This window comes from Procambarus clarkii, chromosome 10 (genome assembly GCF_040958095.1).
Source record: "Procambarus clarkii isolate CNS0578487 chromosome 10, FALCON_Pclarkii_2.0, whole genome shotgun sequence".
NCBI lineage: Eukaryota > Metazoa > Arthropoda > Malacostraca > Decapoda > Cambaridae > Procambarus > Procambarus clarkii.
Window position 1 is genome coordinate 27682535 of NC_091159.1, and position 16212 is coordinate 27698746.

Here is a 16212-nt window from a genome sequence, read left to right on the forward strand (position 1 = left end):
CAACTGTTGTAGATTCGTAAGCCTACTGGGCTCTATCATATCTACATTTGATATATCTACATCTACATTAGTGGCTTTGCAAGAATGTAAAATCATCAATGTTATGTACTCTAATAGACCCAATGTACCTTCTTGTATATACAGTATATAAATATATAAATAAATAATAAAATATTCGTGGATTTAATTTCAACATTAATGAACTACAACTTCTGATCTGTTTTCACCACTTGTGCATATCTCTCACAAAGACCCTCAGGGTAAGGCTGAAGAACTAATTCACAAGTGGAGTGATGCAGCCTCCTCCTCCTCCCTCCCTGCAGAAATCAGCAGGGAACAGCTCCTGCGACATGATGACAGAAGAATTAGGATAACAAGAGCACTGTCTAGTGATGACGAGTATGGGGAACCAATCACAGCCCAAGAAGTAAGGGGCGCTATGAAAAAGGGTAAAAGTACTGCACCTGGTGAAGATGGCGTCACCTACGACATACTCAATGCACTGTGTGAAGTGTCTGGGAATCCACTACTCCACCTGTTTAACAAGTCATTCCTAAGTGGAGTGTTGCCCACACAATGGAAACACGCAATAATTGTTCCCATACCGAAGCCCAATGACCCTGGTAATTACAGACCTATCAGTCTCGTGTCATGCACTTGCAAGATGCTTGAAAGGATCATCCTAAACCGACTGTTCCACAAAATAGGCAGGTTAGGGGAGGGGGTCAATTGATTTGTTAAAGGACGGAACACAGCAAATTGTATAGTTAATTACCTGGCTAATGACACGGCTAGGTACTCTGTATTTGTTGACATCAAAGGAGTTGTAGCGAGTAGATTATCCCAATAATATACTCGCTCCAAATGCTTTGTTTGGAGATGATGTTTGGAGCTCTCTGTCAACCTTTGGAGATGAATGAGGTGAGGCGTTGCCCGGGCAACACGGTGAGGTGTTGCCCGAGCATATAAGCAGCAGAATAGCAAACATTAACCACCATCTGGTCACCACTTGGTCCGGGAGACATCTCTCGTCACGCAGGGTGCAGTCGCGCCTCCACAGATCTCCAGTATCATCTATTGATACTGGTGATGGCTCAAAAGGGCCACCACTTACGAGCTATTCATGCCCGTGCCACCTTTTGGGTGGCTTCATCTTCATCTTAACACATTCACAAGGGAGACATCTCCCGTCACGCAGGGTGCATTCGCACCTCCACAGATCTCCAGTATCAGCTCTTGATACTGGTAATGGCTCAAAAGGGCCACCACTTACGAGCTATTCATGCCCGTGCCACCTTTTGGGTGGCTTCATCTTCATCTTAACACATTCACAAGGGAGACATCTCCCGTCACGCAGGGTGCATTCGCACCTCCACAGATCTCCAGTATCAGCTCTTAATACTGGTAATGGCTCAAAAGGGCCACCACTTACGGGCTATTCATGCCCGTGCCACCTTTTGGGTGGCTTAATCTTTATTAATCAATCAAACATTAACCAGAGTCTACTTTCAAGTGTGGTCTAGAGCAGACACTTGCGAGATACTGTACCAACTCTCAGTGCGCTCAACTCACACCAAAGTATCACCTGTGTACTTCTGTATATTCGACCAAATATATATATAGTATCTTAGTGTCTGTGTTTATTGTCACCATACTTTACGTAACAATAGAACCGTTACAGAGCCTTTGACGAAGCACAGGGGATTACGATCCTGGACGAGCTTGCATGTATGGGTGTCAAGGGGAGACTCATGAAATGGGTTGAAGACTACCTCACAGGAAGGAAAGCCAAGGTTAGCTTTAATGGAGCAGTCTCCAGAACAATGAATATGGAACTCGGGATCCCCCTAAGGCGGAGTCTTAAGCCCTACACTATTCAATGTACTTATGAACGCCATTGCAAATATTGATTTTCCGGAAGGAACACAACAAGTAGGATATGCAGATGATGTCCTAATACAAGCTCCCACCTTGGGAAAAACTGAACAGTCCATTGAACTCCTTGGAAGGAAATGTATTGAGCTCGGTTTCACTCTCTCCACAAACAAGACGAAGGCATACTCCCATCACACGCGGAGAGCAAATGAAGAATTGCAAATTAATGGTGTAACACTTGAATGGGTTGACCACTATCGGTACCTTGGCGTCACTGTCGGCTCTAACAAGGGGAAGAAAGAGGAGCTCAATCAACTCATAGGAACATACAAAAGTCGACTCAGGGCACTGAAAGCTATGACCTGGAATGGACATGGAGCCTCTATTGCCGTGCTTAAAATGATGTACACAGCCTATGTGCGCTCCGTCATAGACTATACCGCACCAGTTCTGTGCACCTACTCCCAAAGCGATATGAAAAGGCTTGAAAGCATTCAAAATGAAGCCATGACAATCATTCTTGGAGTTCCAAGAACTGCCAAAACGTCTAATCTACGAGAGGAGTTGTCCCTTCCCAGTGTTAAAAGCAGAATTAAGGAGCTGAATGCTAAGCTTGCAATTAGGATAGCCAGAGATCCCCATTACAATGATATTGCTAAGAAAAAAACTGAGCTCTGTGCTACTTTCAGGGGAAAACAGGAGAAGCAAAAAATGGCATCACAGATCAGTCTGTTACCTCGAAGAGCTTCACCTGCTTGAGCAAGCCCGTGAGCTCCTGCCTGTAGAGAGATTACCTCCCTGGGAGGATGACTCATGCAAGATCAATGAAATGGCAATGAAAAAATCCAACATGTTACCACAAGAAATGAGGCACAAGTATCTCGACGAAATTTATAAAGAAGCCGGAGATGAACTAGATCAAATCTACACTGACGGGTCATCTAATCCTGTTAATGGAAGGGCTGGTGCAGCATACACGGTAATCAAGGATAATACTTTCCAACGCAGAAATGAAGAAAAAGCACGTATTGAGAACTATGCCTCTTCAACGCAAGCAGAGCTAACTGCCATTGTTATGGCGTTAAGGTTTCTTGAACGGAACACTAATGGTGCAGTGATTTGCACCGATTCAAAAGCAGCACTGCAAAGCCTAAGTAAAAATCGGGCAGAAAATCTTGCAATAGTCGCTAAAATTAAGAGAGCTGTGAGAGTACTTACCAATCAGGGAAGAGTCATCAAGTTTCTGTGGATTCCCTCCTATGTTGGAATATGTGGGAATGAACGAGCAGATGTGCTGGCTGCTGAAGGCGCTGAAGGAGACCATATTGAATACTTCATACCCAAGACTCTACTACAAATTAGAGGTATTGTCAGGCAACATCACCGTGACAAGGTAACCGAGGAAAGGAGGATAGAAGCACAAACCAGTGAATCTGTACGATGGTACAACATGGTTGCAGCTGGCAATCCCAATCATTATGGCCGAAGAGGAGGAGGACGAGGGAGAGAATCAGTAATAGCGAGAATCCGTCTTGGATACAAATATCCATGGAGATATGGAATGGAAACAACAGTTGATCAGCGAAGTTGCAGAATCTGGTGAGAGTGATGGATACCGCCTTGACCACTATCTACGTGAATGTGAAAACCTGAGAGACATCAGAAGTATGTGTAGAATAATAAACCCCACATTGTTTGAGTTAGGAAAACACTATTTGTCAAATATTGATACTGTTCTTAAAAGATTTCCCCATTTTGCACCCGCAAGATAACGTAAGCTTTTAAGGGTTGATAGATGTTAATCTTCTTGTTTGAGGAGCTGTTCACTTGAGACAGTTAAGCAAGTCCCAGCTGTGTCTGGGTACAAGTGACAGGATGAACAACCCAGCGGGTTTTCTTCCTATTAGGGAGTGTTGTACATGCTGCTATGGCGGTATGTCCACTTACAAGATGAGTGGCGCTGCCCAATAAACTCGCCCCTCGGGGTAAAATTAAAAAAAAAAATCTAGAAGCCAATGCTTAACATGTCCTGGAGATGTTAAGTCTGGAGGAAGTGAGACAGCTTAAGAGACAAGTGGAGGGATCATGACGGAGGGAAGATGAGGGGGAGCTGGAGGGAGGGAAGCATCATAAGAGACGGGTGGAGGGAAGATGAGGGGGGAGCTGGAGGGAGGGAAGCAGCATAAGAGACGGGTGGAGGGAAGATGAGGGGGGAGCTGGAGGGAGGGAAGCAGCATAAGAGACGGGTAGAGGGAAGATGAGGGGGGGGGGGAGCATGAGAGGGAGTATAAGAGACGGGTGGAGGGCACATGAGGGGGAGCATGAGGGAGACAGTATAAGAGACGGGTGGAGGGAAGATGAGGGAGGGAGTATAAGAGACGGGTGGAGGGCACATGAGGGAGGGAGTATAAGAGACGGGTGGAGGACACATGAGGGGGGAGCATGAGGGAGGGAGTATAAGGGACGGGTGGAGGGCACATGAGGGGGGAGCATGAGGGAGACGGATGGAGAGAAGATGAGGGGGGAGCATGAGGGAGGGAGTATGAGAGACGGGTGGAGGGCACATGAGGGAGACAGTATAAGAGACGGATGGAGGGAAGATGAGGGGGGGCATAAGGGAGGGAGGGCACATGAGGGGGGGGATAATGAGGGAGGGAGTATGAGAGACGGGTGGAGGGCACATGAGGGAGGGAGTATGAGAGACGGGTGGAGGGCACATGAGGGAGGGAGTATGAGAGACGGGTGGAGGGCACATGAGGGAGGGAGTATAAGAGACGGGTGGAGGGCACATGAGGGGGGGGGAGCATGAGGGAGGGAGTATGAGAGACGGGTGGAGGGCACATGAGGGAGGGAGTATGAGAGACGGGTGGAGGGCACATGAGGGAGGGAGTATGAGAGACGGGTGGAGGGCACATGAGGGAGGGAGTATGAGAGACGGTGGAGGGCACATGAGGGGGGGAGCATGAGGGAGGGAGTATGAGAGACGGGTGGAGGGCACATGAGGGGGGGGGGGCATGAGGGAGGGAGTATGAGAGACGGGTGGAGGGCACATGAGGGGGGAGCATGAGGGAGGGGCCGGGGTGACGGTCAATACACCACCCAGCAGCAGCAGCAGCACCATCAGCCTCACAGCAGTGCTCCTCCACCATGGGTGACGCCGAGCTGCCCTCAGGCTGGGAGAAGCGGGTCAGCCGCTCCACAGGTACTCCTATCCTCACCTCCTGCCTTCCTTGAGTGTGTGAGAGCTGCTGTGAGTGTGTGAGTGAGGTACTGTGAGGCACAGTGAGCGTGTGTGAGGAGCCGTGAAGGACTTAGTAATCCTCAGGGTGACTCCCAGCCGCTCCTCGTTTATGTTCCCGTAGCATTATATCTTTCTCATATACATCATTACTGGGGGTCACATTACTTTAGTTTCTCCTTAATTCGCCGTTGAATTAGTGTAACCTACTAGGTAATGTATATTTAAATGTCCGTGATGTATTTTGTTATAATTGCAATAGTATTAACAACACAATTTTAAGCCAGAGCTTCGAGACTGACTGTAACTCATCTCTCTTCTTTAAGGAGTATTTTCACGTTTCTTTGAAAGTAATGTGAGAATATTGGCTATGTAAACAATCTTTTTTTTTTCCTTCCCCCAGGCAATCTTCCCTACTGAATTTGTGTTGTTAACTTTAATTATTATGTTAAGTACCCCCATACCCATGCTGGGAGTTTGGGGTGGGTGGGAGTGGAAAGGTTACCCATACCCATGCTGGATATGGTGGTGGAAAGGTTAGAGGCATAATGAACTCTGGAACTGAATCCCAATACTGTATTCTTATAATTAAGAAAATTATTGCATTGAGGCTCTGCAGTAATTAGAAGGCCATTTGTTAGCCTATGATGAACTACAATTTTTGTTTAGCCTAGTTAGCATTTCGGAGCCCAATACTCGCGAACCATGAGGCATGGTCTAATTGTACACAATACGGTTTGATAAAGCTCGTTTTCCAATTGTCAAAACCGCATAATCATTAGGTTAGGATTTATCAACTTTCGCTCGGTTTGGTAGGGGTTGGGTTGGGTATGTTGTTCATGTGTTGGGTTAAGCAGATTTTAAAATTCGTTGACACTGTCTTATGTATGATATGGCGTGTATTTTGCGTCAGATGCCCATACACTGGCCGATAACTTACAAAAGACAATGAACTCTGGAGCTGAATTAACATTACGTACTGTACTAGATTTTACCCGAGGACTAACAACACTGCAAACCAGACATGATAAGGCTGATCTCATTGAAACTTTTTAAAATGCTGAACAAACAAGACCATTTCTTTAAGAGGTCAGACGTAATGCATGCAAGAAGGCAACAGCATGCCTGGATTAAGGCATGGGGTTTAGGGGCTGCAACCCAGGGGGGGGGGGAGGTCTGCCTCCTCTATAACTTACAATTTGCTGATGTAAAATCTTATTGTTTACTGACTGTGAAAACCTGATTGACTGTGAATGCCTGATTGACTGTGAATGCGTGACTGTCCATAAATGCCTAACCGGTTGCTACAACTGTAAATGCTTGACTGCCTTTGATTGTGACTGCTTGTAACTGGTCTTGACTGTGAATGCTTGGCTGACATGTGACTGTAATGGAATGGTTCTGACTGGCTGCCACATAACAGAGGCAGTGAAATGTGTGCATGTGTGAAAGGAAAATCTGGAACCAGTGATGCAGATATTAAAGCGTTTTAAGGCGAGAAGGGAACGGTCTCGCTTCCTCCTCCCTCCTCATCCTCCCCATACACCAACACCGCTCCTCTCTCTCCCTCCTCACCATCTTCCATACACCAATAAGAGTCCTCAGTAAAGGTAAAGTGCAGTTAAATGTTCACTTATTTTATTTATGGTTTATTTTTATACCCGATTGCTTTGTGTATGAAACGTGAGTAATATTCTATATAAAATGTATTTTTGTTAATATTTTTGGGTTTGGAACAGATTAATTCAATTTACAGTACAGTATTTCTTATGGGAAAATTTGTTCGGTTTTAGAATTTTCGTTTTTTGAGCCATGTCTGGGAATGGATTAAATTAGAAAACAGAGGTACTACTGTTATTAATCTTTCAAAATACCTTCAATCCTAACAGTATTATTAAATGTTCTTGCCATTTTCCACCCACAAATACGGAGCAGTGCACAATAAACCAGAGATTGTATGGGAGGTGCCGTGATGAAGGAATCACGGCACGCCATGATCCAAGAAGTGAATAAAATGCATAATTGTGAGGTCATAGCAGCATTGTATTTAAGGACTGTGCAGTTTTAATTTTAATGCTAATAAATTAGTGCAACTCCAAACTCGCATTCTTCAAACTTACACAGAGTGAATGTTTACTGTACTGTATTTATTCTGGAAATTCTTGCATTTTGGTACCTGAAAGTACTGTGTGATATAGACATAATCATAATTGGGAGGGGGGGGGGGAGGGTGAATGGAAAATGCCATGTCCTATATAGTGTAGAGGTCAATATAAACACTGTACTTTACACAGCATAGTATTGTTGTACACTTACCATATCATTTAAATGATTATTTTATTTCATAGTTGGTTTCTGTTCTTGAGTAATTATTTGTTATTTTGAATTATGCAAATTTCACAGTGTGTTTTAAATACCTTGATTAAAAGCTGTATGGTAAAAATAAGATAATATAAATTTACATTATTTATTGCTCATGTTCTTGCAAATTTTTGGATTTGGAAGGACACTAAGGTAGTGTTGGACAGGTATGGCACTCGGTCCTCCCAACACTAGTATTCATTACCAAGTTGCAACACTTCTCACCTAGGCTCTTCATTTGAAACTTGACAATGCTTTTTATTTTTGTGTTTCCATAGCTTTGGTTCTAAAAAACCTTTCAGTGTGTAAAATATTGGTAATAATAACCATTCATTATGTCATTATGTACATGTAAACATACATCCCTGAAATTTATAGAATTACGTAACCATGAAAGTCTGTTTCTATTATCTTTTGTTCAATGTGACACTTGAACTAATTCTTGGCACTATTATTTCAGGCCAGACTTACTATTTGAATGTGTATACCAAAGAAAGTCAGTGGGATGCACCAACGGAGCCTGCCAAGCCAGCAGGAGGGAGCACCACTGGGGGTCCTGACCGAGTGCAATGCTCCCATCTGCTGGTGAAGCATGCAGGATCCCGCAGACCTTCTTCGTGGCGCCAAGAAAATATTTCTATTTCTAAGGAAGAAGCAATAAGCCTTTTAGAGGGTAAGGATTGTTTGTTACCCAGAAATTTCAGCCTTTTATTTCAGAATATAATTTAAAACACAAGGTCTTTTATTCTTGCACTTGACTAGGTAGTTTCAGTGCCTGATGTGAAGACAAAAACCTGCTTCAACACTATTAAAACTGTGCTCTGCCTTCCCTTTGTATCTGAACTCTAAACTTTTACCAACACCTTTCGTCCTCTTGACATAAAAATCGCCTTTTGACAAACTAACACTCTTCATAGCAATCTAGTTCACACTGCTTCTCCTGCTTCTAATGCTGCTGGTGTCTACTCTATTTCCTGTTCATCTTGTCCTCTCCACTATTTTGGTGAAACTGGCCATACACTTAATGACAGATTCAAAGAACACAAAAGAAGTGTTAAGTCTGCAGACACAAACAGTGCTCTCTTCTGTCAAGTTAGGGATTCTAATCATCCTATTGATTGGTCTTCCTCTAAATAATCTTATCGAATTGGCTCTGATAAACAACCTACCCAACATGAATCTTAGTCCTGGCTTTGTTGCTGTTGATTCTTCCCTTTCACAGTACATACTTAAATGTTCTAAACTTTCTAACAAACGTGACCTTACATAAGCCTACCCCTTCCTTTTCTCTTTCTTTTTCTTTATCTTGTTTTCTCATATATTCCCATTCTTACTTCTATTATTACACCCTTTACACCTTACCTTCCGTACCTTTTGCCTTGCTCTTATCTTTCTCTGAGATTTTTGTTTTTTCTTTTCTAGCGTTTTCCCATTTTGTTACCGGAAGAGGTCTGCCTAGCTTCTTATTAGGCAAGCCTAGGTTGTGTTGGTGGGCCTCCTCTGTTGCCCCAGAGGTTTCACGGCTACTACTGGTGATCAGTTTGCCTGCTGACAGACAGGGTTCTACCGGCTTAGCTAGCCCAGTGCCTGGGCTTTCCATAGAGCTTACTCACTCTACTGGCCCTGGAAAACCCCAGTGAGCTTAGGGGTATCATAGATGCATCTTCAGTCCTCTCTCACCTAGTGCGAAGTTGAAGGTTGTTGGTCGCCCCTGCCTCAGGGAGACGATCTTCCGTACTGCCTATGTCATGCTGCCTGTTGGGTCGGTGACACCTACGACCCAGAGTTGCGGGCCTTGTTCTCCACTTGACCTTCAAGTTCCTCATTCCTTTTCTGTTAATCTTGGGGATCTTGCTTTGGGGGCTACCCCTTCCGATTCGAGCACGGAGGTGGTTGGCCCAATTTTTTCTCCTGGGCTTTTGAGTCAATCCAGCAGACTTTCTTATTGGAAGCTTTTTCCCTGGATGCCACCTTTTCTTCAGAGATGGTGGGCGTGGATCAGGACTCTGCCTCTGCTCGGGGGGGAGTCTACTTCTCGCTCTTGGGCTCCTTTTGAGCCTGCTTGGGCCCTTGTGTTCTCTGGGCTGGTGGTGTTACTGTAGGGGAGGAGGTTTTCATCCTCTCCTTCCCTTTCCGATTTAGTATTTTCGTGTTTGGCGGCATGATTTACGCACCCTTGCGTCGGACGCACCCTTGCGTCGGATGCACCCTTGCGTCGGACGCACCCATCAGCTTGCATGTATTGTACTGGGGAAAAAAAAAATTTGTGTGGTCTTATGTAGGGTGTCAGCCTCCACCACTTCCCTGCCTCCTTCATTCCCTTTCCTTACTACTCTATCTCTGGACAAGTTCTTTCTGATATTCTGTGGCTCCTTTGGGTACTTGGCTTCCACCTGTGTCCCATTCTGGGTGTACCAATCGTATTGATTCATTCATCTTTTTCTACCCTATCCGTTCCCCTGAGGAATTGTGGGTGGTGGTCTTGTCTCACGGTCTTGTGTTCCTGGGGCAGTCTTGTCTTGTGTACGAGACTGTTGTACTTCTGTGTAGTATTACCTCGGTTTTGTGTTCACAGACTGTGGGGTCCTTGGCTTTTCTTTATTATTATTGACAACAATTTTGTGCCTAGCGACATTGCCCAGTTTGCTCGTCTTGCTCCCTAGCTTATGCTGCTCAGTATCCTTACGCTGCTCAGTATCCTGTCAGTATCACGGCCGTTTTAGACGTGGGACTCATTTTTATCCAAACACATAACATTTTTATTACACCTTTTGTGTCTTATCCGCTGGGAAGTATGGTAGGAATGGCTTTTCCCTGCAGGTTTCTTAAATTTGTCATTTCAGAGGTTTTCTTCCTCTCGGTGTACCCGTGCGGAGGTTCGGGAGGCCCTTGGTGCATACCTCCTGCAAGACCTGGTTTACACCTTTGTGTTGGATCCGGTTATGTCTGAGTTCGGTTTCTTGTCCACTACTCGGTTACATTCCGAGGTTCTGGTGTCTTCCTGGCTGGCACCCTACCTCGTCAACTGGTTGGTATGGGCTCCCTGCCAGTCTGCTTGTCTGCTAGCTGGGGTTCTGGTTCTTTCCCAGCTTGCCAGGTTCGGGTTCCTGGTAACTTGGCAGAAGTCCCAGTTGGTTCCATCCTGGGTTCGGACTTAATTATAATAATAATACTGTATTATTATTAATTGTTATTATTTGTATTTATTATTTAATGTTATTCACTCAAAACATGATTCTGTCTTAACATTTTCATAAACTAAAGGCCATTGATATTGGAAATTTATTCAAGACATGCTAAATGGCTTGAATAATTATAATTGGATTGGCAAAATTATGTTTTTATAGTCCCTTCCCTCCCCCCCACCCCAAAAAAAAAAATTTACTTCAAAGTTAAAAAAATTTTAGCGCAACATGAAAAGAAAACATTTTAATTTTTTTTTCATATTACAGACTATCGTCAAGAAATTACATCAGGACAGTCATCATTTGCTGAGCTGGCTAGCAGGGTAAGAGGAATATACTCTAATCACACATCATTTTTACTGTTTTTTTCTATTCTTTCTAATGTGCATAGTTTTCTTGATTAGGATAAGTTATTGCAAAGGTAAGTTTATCCATTTGGCAATATTTAGCAGAAGGCAATTAGTGGAACCTCTGTGTACGATTGCACCTGAATACAAATTTTTTGATATACAATGAAAATTTTGTTGGAAAATATGCCCTGGTGTACGACAGTCGCTCCAGATTACGATGAGTGTTCATACTTGTCTGAACCGGTAAAATCAGTTTACGCTTGTGTCCTGCCTAATGATAACGCATTGGAATTTTATGAAAAAGTCATCATATTTTATGCTCTTTGTTGCTTAACATAAAAATTCTTATAATATATGACGCTATGGGTCCAAAGAAAGTAAGTCGTAAAGTTTAACCCTTAAACTGCACAAGTTGTATATACTGTATATGATTTTGGTATAAGTGGAATAATGGCACACATCATATACTGTATATACATTTTAATGTACTGTACTGTACCGCGCTGATTTAAAAGTTCCGCAGCTACACAGGGTTCGCATCAGCTTTCTCAGGGCTTTAGTAAACAGACGCCATTAAAAAAAAATCGTGGGTAACATTCCTGGGTGTGACGGCCTAAGTACTGAGTGAGCAACCAAGGCTGGCGCGCACAGCATAAGCTAACAGCACTGCTGTTCAGCTTATGACCACAGCATTACCTAAAAATGTCAAAATATATATGTAACTGCTATTATTTAGCAATGATAGTATTACAGAAGAGCCTGACTGTGATAAAGACTGTGTACAATGTTGAGATATCAGTGAAACAATGCTGTTAAGGATGTTCAAAGCGCTAGCCACAGCACACTGCCACTGTTTGGTCCATCTAAGAATCTTGAAATGACTTCTCATGTTCCTTTACAAAATAAAACTTGTGGAAAATTATTCATTTACAGGATTTAGTGACCAAGATTCTTACAGTAGCAGCATTGTGGTAAGAATTAGCAATGTGCATAGTATGGTGAGAAATTGACAAATTGAATGAACATGGGAAAGATAGATGCCAGTAGGCTTATTGATCTGTGACATGTGGCATCTACTGATAAAGAGACAACACACTTTTACTATAGGTTTTATCTGGAGTGAGAGGATGAGGATAGTAAAGCAAAAGGCTCTATTCTAAGTTTCTACTCCAACAGCTTGCACTGCAGCAGGAAATTATAATGGGAAGACAAAGAAAAAGGAGAAGAGTAGTCTCCTTACCTTAGTCTTGTTCCATACTTTTGGGGGCTGAAAGGCACATGATCTTCTATTTACTAACCTGTGCTGTCTAAACTAGACTATGGTTGCCCTGTGCATTCATCTGCCTCGCCCTTGGCCTTCCATCATCCTGGTACTCTACATCATAAGGAGTTTGTATCTCGTCTTTTGTTTATCCACCTATCCAGAGCTTGTGTTGAAACCGGTGTTCTAGGCCATAACTCACCATTTTCAGTTTGTTCCATACTTTCACTACTACCCCTTTGGTGAGCCCTGTTCTCTCTCCTTTTCTTTTACAACAAGGATGGTCTGTTAACAAGATTTTCTGCTGGTTTGTAATTTTTCCCAGTCATTATTCCTGCCTTTCTTCCATGGAGGGTCTCACTTGGGAAACTGTGCCAAGGCCCTGACCCACACAGAGGAGGCTTATACCCCGTTATGAAATGCCTTTTCCATTTTTCATGCCTTTCACACTATTGTTAGCTACTCTGATGTTTTTCCAAGTAATCCTGTGTAACTTGCCTCTGGTTGTCAGGTTGGTGAGCGTCATGCATTTATTTGGCAGTGGAAGGCTATATTCCTTTCGTAATGTTTGTGGCTAGGGAGATGCATCTCTCCTTATTTCAGGGTTCAGTTGTCTTGTTAAGTCAAACTGTCATTTTGTCCTCAAGATTGTGATGTTCACTTTTTAGTGGTATTGTACAGTATGTTGTCTTCTAATATTCAAGCTTGAGATCAATGGCCCCCCCCCTACCACTATTAAAGAAGCGTACTTTTTATTTTCTTGAAACACATTTGGGTAAATTCACATTACATGGTTTACCACAGCCAGAATATTTGTTTCCCAAACTCATAATTTTTCTCTGAGTAATTTGAGTTCATGAATTTTGTCAAAATAGCTGCAGGAGAGAGAGCCCATTTTCCCCAAAATGCCAGTGTAAGGGGTTGATAATAACACAGTAAATAATTTTATTTTAGAGCAAATATTTTATTCATAACTGTTAGGGTACTAGTGTTGTTGTTATACATCACAATAATTCTATTCCTATACAGTATATAAAATCTGTCCGCACTGAAAATTTCTTAAAGAAATTTTTGTCTACAGGTATCGGATTGCAGCTCGGCTAAGCGTGGAGGTGATCTTGGGCTGTTTGGAAGAGGTGCAATGCAAAAACCATTTGAAGATGCTGCATTTGCCCTTAAAGTTGGAGAGTTGAGTCAAATAGTAGACACAGACTCTGGGGTACACATCATTCTGCGTACTGCATAGATTGGCTATACAACTCTCGATATTCAGCTAGTGGCTTAAAATTTACCTGATTTATTTCCTGTTATACAAAGAAAATTCATGTCTAAAACATATGTTAAAAATATTTGCAATTATACTGTTTCGTTACAGAAACTTTCATTGCCTCTTATCTTTCAAATGCAGATTACAGTTTAATGTTAAAATGGTCATTTAAAAGAGATTAGGCAATGCTTGAATATTAATAAAAGTTACTAGAATAAGAACTGATAATTTTATTTACCAAAAACACTATTTAATTTAGCCTTTTGCTTACCATTTCAGAGAAATACGTAAAATTATGCAATTCTTGTTTCTCTGCCTCTCCCTGATCACGCATTCCATGTTAAAAATTTTAAATATAATTAAAAATTGAAATGTATTTAACAAATCCACAGGAGCCGTGCCCACCTGGGGTACACCTGGACCCACTAGGATTCTCGAGGCTTCCACTGAGCCGAACCAGGGTTTCACACAATTCCACCATGCACTAGTTCTATCTCTGATGCCCCTCTTTCAATACACAGTGTATTGAAAGAGGGGCATCAGAGGTAGAACCACTGATATAGCCCAAGTGCATGGGGGAGTTGTTTGAAAACCCGTTTCGGCTTCAGTGAAAGCCTCGGGAATCCTAGTGGGTGCAGGTGTACCCAGGTTGCAATTCCTTTGACCATGTCATGGCATTTGACTAGAGCGAGCCTAGGAACACTCAGCGTTCGAGCCCTCATCATGGCTCTTGTGGATTTGTTCATTGGCACATCACGATAATGTGATTTTTCTGTGTATTGTATTCAAGTTAAATGGATGTAAAAAATAAAACACGTCAAAAACTAAGTAACTTGGCAGCCTAGTCTGACCTGGCCAGAACATGCCTGCAGTGGACGAGGTGTCATACAATAGAAAAATGCAAGAAGGATATGCAATACACCAATTATGCATGTGTCCAGAGAGAAAAACATTGGAAGAATTGGTAAAGGAAACCAGAAACTGCAGCAACGAGAAAAGTGCAGACATCAGACATGAGGGGGTCCCTCCCTACGAGCATAGGCTTCTCCAACTTTAGCTAAATCATGTGTTCAGTCCCACAAGGTCTCCATGCCGTCCACTGTGCTCAGTCCTACGAGGTCTCCGTGCCGTCCTCTGTGCTCAGTCCCACAAGGTCTCCGTGCCATCCTCTGTGCTCAGTCCCACGAGGTCTCCGTGCTGTGCTCAGTCACACGAGGTCTCCGTGCTGTGCTCAGTCACACGAGGTCTCCATGCTGTGCTCAGTCCCACAAGGTCTCCTTGCCGTCCTCTGTGCTCAGTCCCCACAAGGTCTCCGTACCATCCTCTGCTCAGTCCCACAAGGTCTCCGTGCAGTCCTCAGTGCTCAGCCCCACACGGTCTCCGTGCCGTCCACTGTGCTCAGTCCCACAAGATCTCTGTGCTCAGTCCCACATCATCTCCGTACCATCCTCTGTGCTCAATCCCACAAGGTCTCCGTGCTCAGTCCTACATGGTCTCTGTGCCATCCTCTGTGCTCAGTCCCACAAGGTCTCCGTGCCGTCCTGTGCTCAATCCCACAAGGTCTCCTTGCCGTCCTCTGTGCTCAGTCCCACAAGGTCTCTGTGCTCAGTCCTACAAGGTTTCCATGCCATCCTCTGTGCCCAGTCCCACAAGGTCTCCGTGCCGTCCTCTGTGCTCAGTCCCACAAGGTCTCCGTGCCATCCTCTGTGCTCAGTCCCACAAGGTCTCCGTGCTCAGTCCTACATGGTCTCCGTGCCATCCTGTGCTCAGTCCCACAAGGTGTCCGTGCCGTCCTGTGCTCAGTCCCACAAGGTGTCCGTGCCATCCTGTGCTCAATCCCACAAGGTCTCCGTGCTCAGTCCCACAAGGTCTCCTTGCCGTCCTCTGTGCTCAGTCCCACAAGGTCTCCGTGCTGTCCTCTGTGCTCAGTCCCACAAGGTCTCCGTGCCGTCCTCTGTGCCCAGTCCCACAAGGTCTCCATGCCGTCCTCTGTGCTCAGTCCCACAAGGTCTCCGTGCCATCCTCTGTGCTCAGTCCCACAAGGTCTCCGTGCCGTCCTCTGTCTCACAAGGTCTCCATGCACAGTCCTACAAGGTCTCCTTGCTGTCCTGTGCTCAGTCCCACAAGGTCTCCGTGCCATCCTCTGCTCAGTCCCACAAGGTCTCCGTGCTCAGTCCTACAAGGTCTCTGTGCTCAGTCCCACAAGGTCTCCGTGCCGTCCTCTGTGCTCAGTCCCACAAGGTCTCCGTGCCATCCTCTGCTCAGTCCCACAAGGTCTCCGTGCTCAGTCCTACAAGGTCTCTGTGCTCAGTCCCACAAGGTCTCCGTGCCGTCCTCTGTGCTCAGTCCCACAAGGTCTCCGTGCCATCCTCTGTTCTCTGTATTTCACAAAGTCGAATTACTGACCATTCCCAGGATGCACCAACAGTATAACAAATTGAGTGCTTTGGTAATTCTTTTTTTTTCATATACAGTATATTGAAATCATGAATGATACAAATCTACTGAAATGCTAAAGTGTCTTCTGTATGAGGTGTGGGGTTCAATCCCTAGTTGAAGGTTGAAGGCCAGACGTTAAGGGCTAGCCTCTCGCATGATACAAGTGGGGTAGAGGTGTGTCACAGGCCAGTTTGGGTCTGCTATAGTGCCACACAGCATTATGCGCACTACTTAAG

General features: G+C 44.2%; 2 protein-coding genes across 2 annotated transcripts; both read left to right on the plus strand.

The window, feature by feature from the left end:
- Positions 1-4919: 4919 nt before the first annotated feature.
- LOC123745976 (putative peptidyl-prolyl cis-trans isomerase dodo) lies at positions 4920-13758 on the plus strand. The gene is made up of 4 exons (XM_045727086.2): positions 4920-5077; positions 7935-8147; positions 10927-10982; positions 13352-13758. The coding sequence occupies exons 1-4, from the start codon at positions 5023-5025 to the stop codon at positions 13514-13516; spliced, it is 489 nt and encodes a 162-aa protein (XP_045583042.1). The 5' UTR covers positions 4920-5022; the 3' UTR covers positions 13517-13758.
- An 868-nt stretch (positions 13759-14626) lies between these two features.
- On the plus strand, positions 14627-15970 carry LOC138363244 (keratin-associated protein 10-11-like). Its single transcript, XM_069322252.1, has one exon. It carries the CDS (start codon positions 14627-14629, stop codon positions 15968-15970), a length of 1344 nt encoding a protein of 447 aa, XP_069178353.1.
- The last annotated feature ends 242 nt before the right edge of the window (positions 15971-16212 follow it).